At 43.0% G+C, this 14,350-nt stretch overlaps 1 protein-coding gene across 4 annotated transcripts in view; it reads left to right on the plus strand.

Annotated features, from left to right (window-relative positions):
• The window catches only part of RAD54L2 (RAD54 like 2), a 123,982-nt gene that overhangs the window by 87,516 nt on the left and 22,116 nt on the right, over positions 1–14,350 (plus strand). For all 4 annotated transcript variants that reach the window (XM_041761072.1, XM_041761073.1, XM_041761071.1 and 1 more), the window contains 8 exons: positions 6,567–6,768; positions 8,164–8,303; positions 8,925–9,041; positions 9,357–9,583; positions 10,388–10,570; positions 10,761–10,894; positions 12,267–12,463; positions 13,544–13,886. In XM_041761072.1, the coding sequence (XP_041617006.1) occupies positions 6,567–6,768; positions 8,164–8,303; positions 8,925–9,041; positions 9,357–9,583; positions 10,388–10,570; positions 10,761–10,894; positions 12,267–12,463; positions 13,544–13,886 (1,543 nt within the window). The remainder of the gene's footprint in view (positions 1–6,566; positions 6,769–8,163; positions 8,304–8,924; positions 9,042–9,356; positions 9,584–10,387; positions 10,571–10,760; positions 10,895–12,266; positions 12,464–13,543; positions 13,887–14,350) is intronic.

The following is a 14,350-nucleotide window of genomic DNA, read 5'->3' on the forward strand; positions in this document are numbered from 1 at the left end:
CTTTTTCATTAGTGGCTTTTGGTAGATTATATTTCAGAATTTTAGGGAGGGCTATTTTTTTGAAAGTTAAATTTATTTTAACTAGGTTGTAAATTCACATGGTACGTTATTCAGAAGATACAAAAGAGCATGCAGTGGAAAGTTACATTTTGATTTAGGGAAAATTAATTATAGAATTTTTGAAATAATTTATTATCAAGAATAGTTTAAGATGTGGTACAAAATGTTTTGTAAAAACCAGAAACTTCATAATAAGCATCATGAAGCAGCAATGAAGCACTTGTAAAACATTGACTTACATTACAACAAATTTTAAATATTAGTACATCTATCAACTAAAACTCTTTAACAAATAAATAGTAATTGTTAAACCCAGAAGCTGAAGATTCATTCAAAGAATACCAGTTGGTAAGAAGCCGGTTTGGACCTGTATCCTCAGTGTAAAGGGGAAACCTTTGTCTCTACTTTGTCTTTACTATGTGTATGTGAGAATTGTATATACTATGATCATTTTAAAATTGCTACTGTACTTGGCCACATTCAACCCTGAATCAAACAGGAATTATAGCGAGACCTCACAAGTTGGAATGTTTGTGAATTTGTGATATTGAAAAGTTATCAGATTCTGTCTTCCTCCCCCCAGAAACAGTCCTCTCTACAAGACAGAAACCAGAAAAAGGAAATACAGCAGTTGGCAACAAATTTCCACTGCCCAATAGACCAAGTTCAGACTCTAATCTGACATTCAAGGCCTACCCTCTATACTGTGACTCTGTCCTGTCTGCCTACTCTCTAACTTTGCTTCCACCTGTTCCCTCCAAGTGGTTACTCAATAAATTTGCTTGTGAAATAGAAACAAAAGGCCTTAAGGCCAGGAGAACATCAAATTTCATTATCAGAACCAGGTCAGAGGACCTAGCAAAACACCAAGTTGTAGTGTGCCAACCCAGCCTCATGTAATTGTGTAGGGCAACCTGCAGTGTTGATGGAAGTAGCCATTTAGCAAGAGAGATCCCCAGTTAGGGACTCTGCTGTCCAGCCACCTATTCCTTTGGGAGGAAGAATATAATAACCTCCTCCTTTAGGAGGGAAAAATTGAGGGCTATGAGTTAGGAGAGAGATGACAATAATATGTGATAATGCCATGGAAACATTAGCTCTTTTGAGGGGCCAGAGGCCTGAAGGAATGGTAATTCTTCTTAAGGAAAACAGAATTGCTGACTTTTCCTCTTGTAGTACTTCAGGAGGAAATAGGAGAGGACTATTTGATGGGAGGATAGTAAACTTGAGAGGGCAGCCAGTGAGACTTGCAGCTCTTATGGAGCTTCTCTTTTAGTTCTTGTGTCTGGCTGGACACATAAGCAGTAGCACCTTACTTTCTCAGTGGATGGAAGATGTGCATGAGCCAAGGCTCCTGTAGCATTCCCAATGCTCTTTGTCACCCTGGACTCTGCTGTCTTTGGGACGCCTTTTTACAAAAGGCCTGCTGTGGATCCTGTGGTAATAGAGAGGGGACTGTGATGTTTTAACTTCTCCCTCCTGTTAATGGTATTGCATTACCGCTCATGAACATTTTTTGACTGGTACCTCCCTTCACCATTTCCCCTTTGCTTTTCAAAAAGCAAAAGTTATTTAACTAAAAACCTTCAGTGGCCACTCAGCATGAGGGCCAAGGAAGATGCTTCCACTGCTGCTGCAGGAGAGTAAATCACCCTGGGTACTGACATGTGAGTGTTGTGTGCATTTGTGCACACATGTCCACACCCACTACCCTCCTCCAGCCCCAAATTTTACATTGGCTACATTAACTTCCTCTCCTCACCAAACGGTTGTCAGTGGAATGTAGAAGGCTAGGAAAAAAGGGTCTTGGAAGTAGTCCTCCCTGGGACGGGGGTTGATGTCTGTGCTAGCATCCAGGAAGGTTTTTGGGTCTACACCTCAGTCTGCCTTGGATAAGGGGTTATTCCCTGGGGAGAGGTAGGGAAGTGGTTGTTGGGTTGGGAGGTCCCTCTTGCTGCTGTTTTGCTTAATTAATTTTAGCCAGTATTGAACTGCAGGTATCTTTCCAACTATTCCACCTTGTCTAAAGTCTCTATTCCTTTTGCTTATGCTCCTATATCTCCCTAGAATGTTTTTCCCCCTTGTAGTAGTTGGTGCCTACTTACTGTATTAGATTAAACCCAGGTTTCACCTTTCAAGGAAGCACTCTGCCCCCCATGCCCAGCCCCAGGCAAGGCTGGATTGGGTTCCTTTCCCCAAGATTTGTTGCTATTAGGTGCTCACCTCATGTGTTTTTCCCATGTGCATCATTCCATTGTGCCTTGGCGCAGAGCTGGTACTCAAATGCTCATATAAATGCTCATTTAGTGTGTTAGGCTAAACTAAAAGGCAAGGGGCAGGAAAAGGCATCAGTGGCTAGTTTGCAGTAGTCTCATTCAGAGAGGTTTAGAATAAAGATGTGGTCAGTAGTCTCATGTGGCTGGTGATATGTGTGTGAGGGGTATACACGCAAATGCGTATTTGTAAGAAACACTTTGTGAGAACAAAGCAGTTTATGTCATTTCTCCTCCTTTTGCTTTCCTATTTTCTGATTTTTGATTAGGATAAAAAAGTTAAAGTTTGAATTTTCCACACAAATAAATATTACTACTCAGCATGGCTGACTAAGCCCTGTAGCTTTGCTGCTAGACAGTTCAATGTCGTTGGGAGTATGAAGTTCCAGGGAGTGTGCAGACCTGGGTGTAAAAAAGAATATTTTCCTGAAGAGAGCTATTGACATCCACATTTTACAAATGTGGGGAACTATGGCTCAGGGAAATTGAACTTGTGAACATAGAGCTAGTAAGTAAGTGACAGAGCCAGGATTCAACACTAGTACTGCCTATGAAGCTCATTCTGTTAACTGTCTGCTCCTGTGTTTCTGCTTGTTTATGATATACCCATAGACCAGCTATTTCTTTTTTAACTTTTTAGGGCTTTGGTTTTCAAATTTAGAATGAAGGGAGCAAAATTCACCTTGCAGTTATTAAAAAAGAAAGAGAAACCAAACCCATTCCTTGTACCTGGAATGGTAGTAGTTCTAGAAAAAGCAGCAGCTGTTTTATATGGTATTTATTACGTGTCGAGCATTGTTCCAGAGCTTCATCTAGGCTACCTCACATAACCATCTCTTCAACCGTCAGACTGAGGAATAGCATGAGAGTTGTTATTCCCTTATTATAATTGAGGAACAAATAAGGGACAGAGCTGACATTCACACCCCAGAAGTCTGGTTTCAGTGTCCATAGTGAACCCCTGTGCCCGGTTAACTCTCAGGAAACGTTAGTTTCCAACTCCATGCTGTTCTAGAACCTGGCATCAATATGAAAGAGATCATAAGGAACTCACAATGGTAATAGAGGTATACTAAACCACAGCAGGTAAGCAGTGATGGAGTGTCTGGGACACTCATGATTCTGTGACTTGCCACTGGCTGATGAGATGGTCCATTTGTTGTTTTTTTTGGTGATTAAGTGCATATGATGATGATTTATGGTATGTTTTTCTTTTGGTGTGGGGACATCAGCTTACTGGTTCACTCATTGAGGCCTATGGCAACACTGTATCTTTTACCAAAGCCTACAGTATTCATTGTTTCTCATTTATCCCCCTTTGGCATCTGAGTCCATACTGACATTAAAAAGTTTTTGAATATGTAAATGAGGGAGAAGGGACAAAATCTTCCTTACAGAAGAGAAGGATTCCAAATAATAAATGTAGACACAAAGAGGGAAATAACCACCATTAGAACACCATAGTAATAATTTCTCCAGGTAAGATCCATTGATGAATGTTAAAACTGGTGTGTAAATTTTTAGAAACAGGATATTTGCATTCTCAAAGCCTCACAGTTCCCTACCACTCCAAATATTTTCACGTGGTTTAACATATGTCCAGAAATTCTTTGCCCGTCTCAGGATATAGCACTTAATTCTCTTCCCCTTGAATGTGGACTGGGCTTAGTGATTTGCTTCTAATGAATAAAAATATGGAAAAGACAAAGTAGTAATTTTATAGTGAAGAAATCTGGCAGACACCACTTTAAACAAGTGATCAAGGTTAATATCACCAGTAATAAGTCATATTGGTATCATGTATCCTGGTAAGATGTCATGAGAAAGACACTTTACTTCTGTGGTTTCATCATGAGAAAATATTAGATGTTCAAATTAGGAGACAGTCTACAAAACACCTGATTAGTACTTTTCAAAAAACTGTCATAGTCATGAAAGACAAAAATAATAGCCTGATAAACTGTCACAGTTTAGAGAGACTGAGACATGAGAGCTAGATGCAGTATGATATCCTGGATGGAATCCTATAACAGAAAAAGGATATTAGTGATTAGTGGAAAACTGGTGAAATCCAAATAAACTTTAAAGTTTAGTTAAAAACATGGGTGCCTGGGTGGTGTGATTGGTTGAATGTCTGACTCTTGACTTCGGCTCAGATCATGACCTTGGGGTTGTAGGATTGAGCCCCCTTTCAGCCTCATGGTCAGTGCAGTTTGCTTGAGGTTTTCTCTCCCTTTCCCTCTGCCCCTCCTGCCCATGCTCTCTTTCTCTAAAATAAATAAACAAATCAGGGCACCTGAGTGGGAGTGATTGAGCATCTGCCTTTGGCTCATGTAGTGATTCCTGGGTCCTGGGATTGAGTCCCACATCAGGCTCCCTGTGGGGAGCCTGCCTCTCTCTCTCTCTCTCTCTCTCTGTCTCTCTCATGAATAAATAAATAAAATCTTTAAAATTAATATATAAGCAAACAAGCAAATCTTTAGTTAAAAAACAAATAAAAGGGACACCTGGGTGGCTCAGTGTTTGAGTGTCTGCCTTTGGCTCAGGGCATGATCCCAGGGCCCTGGGATCGAGTCCCACATCTGGCTCCCAATGGGAAGCTTGCTTCTCCCTCTGTGTCTCTGCCTCTCTCTCTGTGTCTCTCATGAATAAATAAATAAAATCCTTTAAAAAATTTAAAAAATAAAAATAAATTACAGCAAACAAAAAAAATCCCACCAAAACCCCAGACTTCCTGAGTCCTTCCTGCCTGCCTGAAAGCCAAGTTTCATTGACACCTTAGTTACAGTATTGATGATCTAGTTTTTTTTTTTTTAATTTTATTTATTTATTCATGAATGACACAGAGAGAGAGAGGCAGAGACATAGGCAGAGGGAGAAGCAGGCTCCATGCAGGAAGCCTGATGTGGGACTTGATCCCGGGACTCCAGGATCACGACCTGAGCCAAAGGCAGACCTCAACCGCTGTGCCACCTAGGCATCCCTATGATCTAGTTTTAAATTACTCTTACTTTTGGGGAAGACCTTTTAGTTGTGTAGTGCTTATAGTTGGGAGGCTCTGGTGGATTTGGGGACAGGCTTATGGTCTGTGTGACTATCAAGGCTTACCCATCCAGTAAACAGAATGCTGCTCAGCAGACTGAGGAAGAGGGATGTGCACACGGATCCTCCTACACCAACCCCAGTCTTTGCTGGTGTTTGATGCCACAAATGACATTCTTTCTGCCAGGAATTTCCTCGTTTCCGCCCCCCTCCCCCCCTTTAAGGCAGTATCTTTAGACATTGTCACTTTACAAGGCCTCACTCAGATTTTACCTCTCAAAAATTCTTGTGTGATCACACCACAAAGTAGTATCTTTCATATTCTTGTGACCCTAAGGCAGTTATTCTTGATTTAGCTAATTATCTCTGGCTAGAAAAGTAATGTCTTATATTTTGAAGTTCTTTAGGTCAGTTAGCCTGCCCTTCCTGTGGTGGTTAGCACATTTTGCCTTATTATCTCTAGAAAACAAACTTCTTACAAGGAAGAGGTCTTCTAAACATCCTTGAAGCATCTTGAAACAGTGTTTGGCATGTTGTAGGCCGTCATTAAATGGCCAGTGAATTGAAGGAGTGAATGCGGGGCACCTAGGTGGCTCAGTGGCTGAGCGTCTGCCTTTGACTCAAGTGGTGATCCCCGGATCAAGTCCTGCATTGGGCTCCCTGCAGGGAGCCTGCTTCTCCTCTGCCTATGTCTCTGTTTCTCTCTGTGTGTCTCATGAATAAATACATAAAATCTTAAAAAAAAAAAAAAAGAAGGAATGAACGCTTTAGGACCCTGAAAGGAGGGATATTTCTCTTGTTGGCAGATGAGACACAAATGAGTGTGAGCTGAATTTGGAATCTACTGCCCCTTTCAGAGCATTCTGAGACCATGAAGCTTCCTCACTCTGAGCAGAGTGCTAGATTAAAGCAAGCATGATGGCTATCATTTGTTGTGAGCCTACTCTGGAGCAGCGTGGTTCTAGACACGCACACTATTTAGTTCTCATAACAACTCTGAAATGTATACATCACTCCTCTCATTTTACAGATCAGCCCACTGAGATTCAAAGAGCTTTAAGTCATTTGCCCTAGCTTACCAGCTAATAAGTTGCTGAGTTGAGATTTGAACCCAGGTTTGCCTGGCATCAAAACCAATTTTTCTCCCTGTAAAGTTCAGTCCCTGGCACCTTTCTCTCTTTGTCTTTTCAGACCCATCCCTGGAAGACATGTGTGGCACTGAGTGTGCCCAGCTGGACGAAGATGGGCAGCGGCCACCACGGTGCACTTCAACTACCTCATCTCAGTCTGAGCCTTCAGAGCAGCTTAGGCGCCACCAAGGCAAGAGCCTAGCCTCCGAGGACCCCAAAAAGAAGAGAGCTCAGAAGCCCTCCCATATGAGGAGAAACATACGGTGAGCTGTGCTCAGGATAAGAGGAGAAGGGAAGGAATAGAAGCATTACTTTCATTTGAAGGCTGTCAGTAGCAGGACTGGTTTGAGCAAGAGAGTCCCTTTATCAGTGAAGAAAGGTGTAATCTGTGTTCCTGATTTATAGAGAGATGCAGCTCAGGACAACCTCATGCTGTGAGAGGTTATGGGCAAACGTGGTTGGCGCTCAAGCTGTGCTGGGGAGTCTCTTACTCTCTGGAGGCTCTGGGGGCAGCCTAAAGATGATAGGGAACTTTGGTTGGACTCTGTTTTTTCCTTTATTTTTCCCTTATGTTTCAAAACAGGAGGAGATAGGGATGCCTGGGTGGCTCAGTGGTTGAGCATCTGCCTTTGGCTCAGGGCATGATCTTAGAGTTCCAGAATTGAGTCCTTCATTGGGCTCTCTGCATGGAGCCTGCTTCTCCCTCTGCCTGTCTCTACCTCTCTGTGTGTCTCTCATGAATAAATACATAAAATCTTAATAAAAACAAAAACAAAAAACATAGGAGGAGGTAAGTTGAATCCTCATTTTCTTAGAGCTCACCTTCATTTGGTAGGAACTGTCTGGTCCAAAGCAGGGCTTTTTCCTTGACCTAAGTGAGTGGCAGATGTGAGCTTCCTTAACTGTCCAAATCTCTCACAGCCCTTCCTTCTGCCACATAACCCTTTTTGCTATTGAAAGGAGATCACCGAGATCTTTTTCTCCCCCTACTTTCATTTTTTTTTTTTAAATCATAATGATAGCTTAAAAACATTACTTAAAATTTAGGAAATAAAGATGCAGAATCATCTATAATCCTACTTTCCCATATAACAACTCTATTTTAAATATTTTTCAATTTTATGAATCACGAATTGCTCTGTTTTGTTCTTGGATCTGTTATGTGCAGAGATGAACCTTCAGGGGGGAATCCCTGAGTGGCTCAGTGGTTTGGCACCTGCCTTTGGCCCAGGGAGTGGTCCTGGATTAATGGGATTGAGTCCCACATCAGGCTTCCTGCATGGAGCCTGCTTCTCCCTCTGCCTGTCTCTCTACCTCTCTCTCTCTCTCTCTCTCTCTCTCTTTCTCTCTCTCTCTCTCTCTCTGTCTCTCATGAATAAATAGATAAAATCTTAAAAAAAAAAAAAAAAGATGAATCTCCAGTGGCATATCTCAGGAAGTTAAATAATATGGAAAAAATGTTGGCCCAGAATCACCTGAGCCTTGAAGTCCTTTTTTTTTTAAACCTTGCCTATTGCATGGATGTGTGGGGACTGATGGAGCTGCTCCTTCTCTTGCCTCAGACTTCTGAGCTCAGCAGTGAACTCTTTAGTTTGACATTATGTTGCCCAAATCTCAAGTAAACCAACCCAAATGCTCACTCTTATTGTAATATTTAGAAAGCTGCTCCGGGAGGATCAATTGGAGCCGGTTACCAAAGCAGCACAACAGGAAGAGTTGGAAAGAAGGAAACGCCTGGAGCAGCAGAGGAAGGATTATGCAGCTCCCATTCCTACAGTTCCCCTGGAGTTCCTTCCCGGTAAGCCAGGGGCAGTGGAGGTGGTGGGAAAGGCCCTGCAGTGTAGGGAGAAGAGGCCTTGGACACACAGTGGTGAAGGGCAGATCTGAAATAAAACCGTGGGAAATAAGACCATGGCCTCTCAGTCATTCAGTTTTCTAGGAGCAAATGATCAGAAACATCTAAAAAGTTAAATGAGTAAAAATGTACCCCTCAGGGGCCCTCGGCTGGCTTAGTGGGTAAAACATGTGACTCTTGATCTCAGGGTTGTGAGTTCAAGCCCCACATTGGGCATAGACTTTACTTTAAAAAAAACAAAATAAAGCAATAATGATAATAAGTGGGTTTTTAAAAAATATACTCCTCAGATTGACCTATTATTTAGATTTTTTTCTCCCATAATTTTGGATCATAACCTGCCAAGGGATTAGGATCTCTTCTAGTGGTCAGGTGGACACTTAGAGGTGAGAACTAGTAAAGACAAGGGAAGTTAGGGGGACAGAAGGTGATTGAGACACCCCCCCTCTAATTCTCTCCTCAGTCCCCTTGAAAGCAACAAAGAAAGAAACTGATGAATCATTTGGGGAGATAGGTTTGAGCTAAATGTGGTTTTCACATTCCTTTCCATCTTTCCTTCCCTAGAGGAAATTGTCTTAAGAGCAAGCGATGGTCCCCAGCTGCCTCCTCGGGTGCTGGCCCAGGAAGTCATTTGTTTGGACAGCAGCAGTGGCAGTGAGGATGAAAAAAGCAGTAGAGATGGTAAGGTTGAGCCAGAGGTGCCTCTACTTTCTCCTTACTCAATGTTCACCCCGAGTAATTGGCTGTACCTCTGAATAAAAATTAGTCCTTCTCCATTTGGTTTGGGGTCTGACCATAACAAATGTCCCTGAGTCTCCTTGTAAATGTAGAGTTTTCCCTTATCTTATCTTAATTTGAAGTTGGAAGAGAGAAATAATAAAATTTTACAAGTGATGACAAATTCTAACTTTATTTCCATGCTATAATGCTTTAATGATGGGCAATAAATTATCTCTGCTCCCTGGGTTTTTGTTTTTGTTTTGTTGGCTGTCTCAGAGGTGATTGAACTGAGCTCTGGAGAGGAGGACACTCTGCACATTGTAGACAGCAGTGAGTCTGTCAGTGAGGAGGATGAGGAAGAGGAGAAGGGTGGCACCCATGTGAATGACATCTTAAACCAGCGTGATGCTCTGGGGCGGGTCCTCGTCAACCTGAACCACCCTCCAGAGGAGGAGAATGTCTTCCTGGCCCCGCAGTTGGCAAGGGCAGTGAAACCTCATCAGGTACAGCAGATCTTGACTCTCCTCTTTGTTTCCTTTCAGCTTCCTTGCTGAGGGCATCACCTGCTGGTAGTTTTTAGCACCACAGTCTATGAAATACTTGTTTGGTACCTCAAGCAGCTATTGGAAAGGCCTGATCCTTCCTCCTAACAGTTGATGTTTCAGGATTTCTGATGAATGGGAAGGTCAAGACTTAGATGCCCTATTGTGTAGGAGGTGCTGAATCTCTTGGTTTGATGATCTTGAGCTTCCTTCTGTGAGATCTGCACGACTGATTAAGATGCTATCTAGAGGGCAGTGCTTTGATTAGAAAATTGATTTGATTCTGGAAGTCGTTCCAGAAGAGATTCAAGAGTCAGAAGTCTGAGGGACTTTCTGATAGGAGGGGGCAGAGTAGTTTGTATTGACCTAGAGCCCTGAACCCAGACCAATGAGTGGAAGTTCCATGAAGATAGAGATGACTTAACATAACAACCCTTAATAAGAACTACTCCTAATGGAATGGGCTCTCTTGAGGTAAGAACCAAGGGCTGAGTGAGAGGCCCTGTCAAGAATTTGGTACTGCAGATTTTCGCCTTAATATGGGCCATTTTACCAGGTGAATGATTTTCTATGTTTTCTTCAAGAAAACTGTCACCAGCCTATAGACTAGTCAGGGTACAGGAAAACTTCTGTAGCTGTCCATACCAACTGTCTGCTGTGGTGCCTGCTCATTTACTTAATTCTAACTAATTCCAAGATGAATAAAACTAGAGCCCTGGTCTTTGCCAGCTCCTTTAACTATTGTCTGTGTTTGTCCTTTGTTAGATTGGTGGGATCCGGTTCCTGTATGATAACCTGGTTGAATCTCTTGAGAGGTTTAAGACCAGTAGTGGTTTTGGCTGTATTCTGGCCCACAGCATGGGTCTGGGGAAAACTTTGCAAGTGATCTCCTTCATTGACGTCCTCTTCCGCCACACGCCAGCCAAAACTGTCCTTGCCATTGTGCCGGTAAGAGTTGGGGAAGGCATTGTTTAGTCAGCCCCAGAGGAGGTCTGAGTTAATGCCTTGCTGGGTACTGAAAAGCTCAATGAGCCCAGCTTTGAGCTTGTTTCTTTTTGCTCGTTTGTTTGTTTGTTGTTTTGTTTTTGTTTTGAGCTTATTTCTTAAAACCATCTTTCTGGACTTGGCTATCTGACAGGTTAATACTCTTCAGAATTGGCTGGCAGAGTTCAACATGTGGCTTCCAGCTCCTGAAGCCCTTCCAGCTGACAATAAGCCTGAAGAAGTCCAGCCTCGGTTCTTTAAAGTTCACATCTTGAATGATGAGCACAAGTAGGTGGCCTACCCTCTCCTCTTTGCCCTTTCCTTTTAAACTTCTTCCCTGGGTCTGGATATTAAGGGAGTCTATTTGCATTTGAATCCTGCCTTCCTAGATTCTTTTGGTTTCTCAATGCGTCCTGCCCCGCCTCCCCCCTTACTCATTTTTCTCCCTACCTAGCTTTTCAGTAAAGTCAGAGTTGGGTAGCCTGGGAAATTTCTTACATTCTGCTTAAAGATGCTTTTATATTCTGAAAAATATGCATACATCGTCTTATTTTCCCATGTGGATAGTAATAGAATTCAACATGATGAAATAAAACTGTCCACCTTCTAACTTTTCACCTTTTACATTTCTCTTTCTTGGAAGCGTAATCAGCAGTCTCTTTTCAGCACTTATCTATAGTTTACCTTTAATGGTACAACTTCCAACTTTGAAAAGTACAAGCTTTTGTTTTAGATTTAAATAAAATTATTTATATTTCCATTCCATAAATTCAACTTGATTTCCAAAACGCTAAAACTGTTTCTTGGTTCAAGCTAGCTATCCATGCTATCCTTTCCCCTTACTGGCATGGATAATTGAGAAGATAGACTTTGTTTTCTGCAGAGGCTGCCTTTTGTGGTGTTTGGTCACATACATCAAAATGAGGAAACTGTGAGTGGCCCCCTAAATGGTTTGATCACCTGCTCTTCTTTCTTGGATTTCAGGACTGTTAGTCCACATGCAGTTAATGAATTACAGTCAGGGCTCAGTTGTTTAGGAGTAGAGGAACTGTGCTGAATGTCATCTGGGCTTTGCTGCTTTTTCTCATTTACTGCTTATCCTTGGTTCTTTACTCACCAGGGCCTGGACAGGTAAAATGTGGAATATTGTCCTTGCTTTTACCTTGTATTTATTATGAGAACAACTTGAAATTCTTTCTCTCAAATGTAGAATTATAGCCATGCATGTATATCTAAGGGAGTTGTCACTTTTTCTTTAAGAGACAAAGAGGTGGGGCTGAGGGAGAGGGAGAAAGAGAAATCTTAAGCAGCTCTGTGCTGGGTGTGGATTGAGCCCAACATGAGCTTAATCTCAGACTGTGACCTGAGCCAAAATCAAGGGTCAGACACTTAACTGACCGAGCCACCCAGGTGTCCCAGGAGTTGTCACTTTTGTTTGCCTTGTGCCATTGTATTTCTGTTTTTCTACTATTTAACTGTCATCAGCCAACCAGTCCGTCCTCAGTGTGATGAACATCTCTGAGATGCTGGGAAAATCCAGGGGCGGCTGGCCGGCCACTGTGATGCTGCCACTGAATGTCCATCAACATGGCTCTGATTGTGAGCAATTCTTCCTAGGGACCAGTGGAAGCAGTAATTTTTTCTCTGTTCACTCTTGCAGGACAATGGCAGCTCGTGCTAAAGTGATGGCTGATTGGGTGTCAGAGGGTGGGGTGCTGCTGATGGGTTACGAAATGTACAGACTCCTCACCCTGAAGAAATCCTTTGCCACAGGTAGATCGAAGAAAACCAAGAAACGTTCTCACCCGGTCATCATTGATCTAGATGAGGAAGATCGACAGCAGGAGTTTCGGAGAGGTAGGCAGCCTATCCCTGGATACTCTTGGGGGTGGTATTTCAGGAAAAAAGAAATAGTGTCTGCAGTAGCACCAAGTCAGATATGAAGATTATTGATGTGAGTTGTCTTGTCATGAACCAGAAATCCTGACCCCTAAGATAGGTGGAATGACCTCCAGTGGCTTTGAGAAGGTACTGCTCTCCTTGCCTGCTATGGAATTCTGGGTGGGCCACATACAGGCTGTCTCAGGGAGACTCCTCTGCCCATCTGGCCCTGTTTCTCTCACAGCAGTTGGGAGAGTGACCGTTTACCTCACTTTGTTCTAGAGGTGTTCTGGAATAGCAATAAGAAAATATTTATAAAAGATTTATATCACTGGTATACAGAGCAGTGATAATATTATGAATTTATAAAAGAATTAACCCAATTTTTTTACTGAAAGCCATTCCTCTCATAGTTCTAGTTCTGTTCCCTCTTCTAAGGGTTTTTTGCCCATTTGGGGAAAAAAGTTTGTTTTAAGTTCAGAAGCTGTTTCATTTTATAGGGGTCTCTTCATCTGTAGATTATGTTCTAGGTTTGCTTCTTTGGTAGTGCTGGGATGAATTTGCCATTTAGCAATGGCAAATTCTGGCAGGTAACTCCAGGAAGACTTTGTCCTTTAGCTAACTCACCACCAGCCAGTCCATAGATGGTGCCAAGACGCTGACAAGGGTGAGAGCCACCTCAATGTCTGGATGATTCCCATCAGTCTCACCCAGAATCGTTTTTAATCCTAGTCTGGTACTTTGTAAAGTCACACTCTCTGCCACCCAGTTGGTATAAGCCCTAGGAATGCAAGGTGTTTTACTTTTAGCCTAAAGGAAAAAAAAATAAGGAAAGGAAGAGATACTTACTGCAAGAGTCAATAGTCCAGGTTAACATGTCACACCAAATGCACAGGAGCCTAGATGGCTGGCTCCCTTTCACTAATGGGGGCTGACTCTTGCTTTCCTGCTTCCTTCATTTCTTCTGTCTCCTCCAGGGTGCACCCCTACTTCTCATATTGTTGACTAAGAGCAGGCCCTCTCACCCTCTGACTCCGGATCCTCTTCCCTCCCTAGAGTTTGAGAAGGCCTTATGCCGCCCTGGCCCCGATGTGGTGATTTGTGACGAGGGACACCGCATCAAAAACTGCCAGGCCAGCACCTCGCAGGCCCTGAAGAACATTCGCTCTCGCCGTCGGGTGGTGCTGACCGGGTACCCCCTGCAGAACAACCTCATTGAGTACTGGTGCATGGTGGACTTTGTGCGCCCAGACTTCCTTGGCACCCGGCAAGAGTTCAGCAACATGTTTGAACGCCCCATCCTGAATGGACAGTGTATTGACAGCACGCCTCAGGATGTTCGCCTAATGCGTTACCGGAGCCACGTCTTGCACAGCCTCCTAGAGGGCTTTGTGCAAAGGTGAGCCATCCTTAGGGCCCTGTGTTTTGAACCCTCAGAGAGACCTTGGTGTAATGGGCATGCAAAGCTGTCCCAAAGGGGAGCTGTTACAGCAGGAGGGTCCATTCCTAGTGGGTGATAGTAAAACTTTCTTTTTAGTGAGTAGCTTTTCCTGAATAGCACACAGATGATGGATAACCACTGTTTCAGTCCTCTGAAAGTATGGCTTAGAAGTGCTTCCCTTAGAAGTTAATCTTTGAAGTTTCCAGGGATACCTGCCTTACTTACTGAAAAGCAAAAGAGAGCTAGCCTTCTGCTGACTTGGCAAAAGCATACAAGTGCTGGTTCTCAGGGGCATGGCCTCACCCATTTCAGCATCTTGGTAGATGTAGTTAGGATAGTCTAAAGCAATCCCCTTGTTTTTCCTTGTTCAGATGGCATGTGTGCAGAAAGCTTAAAGAAATAGCCCTGGATCCAGGTACCAA

This window comes from Vulpes lagopus, chromosome 7 (assembly GCF_018345385.1).
Source record: "Vulpes lagopus strain Blue_001 chromosome 7, ASM1834538v1, whole genome shotgun sequence".
Lineage (NCBI taxonomy): Eukaryota > Metazoa > Chordata > Mammalia > Carnivora > Canidae > Vulpes > Vulpes lagopus.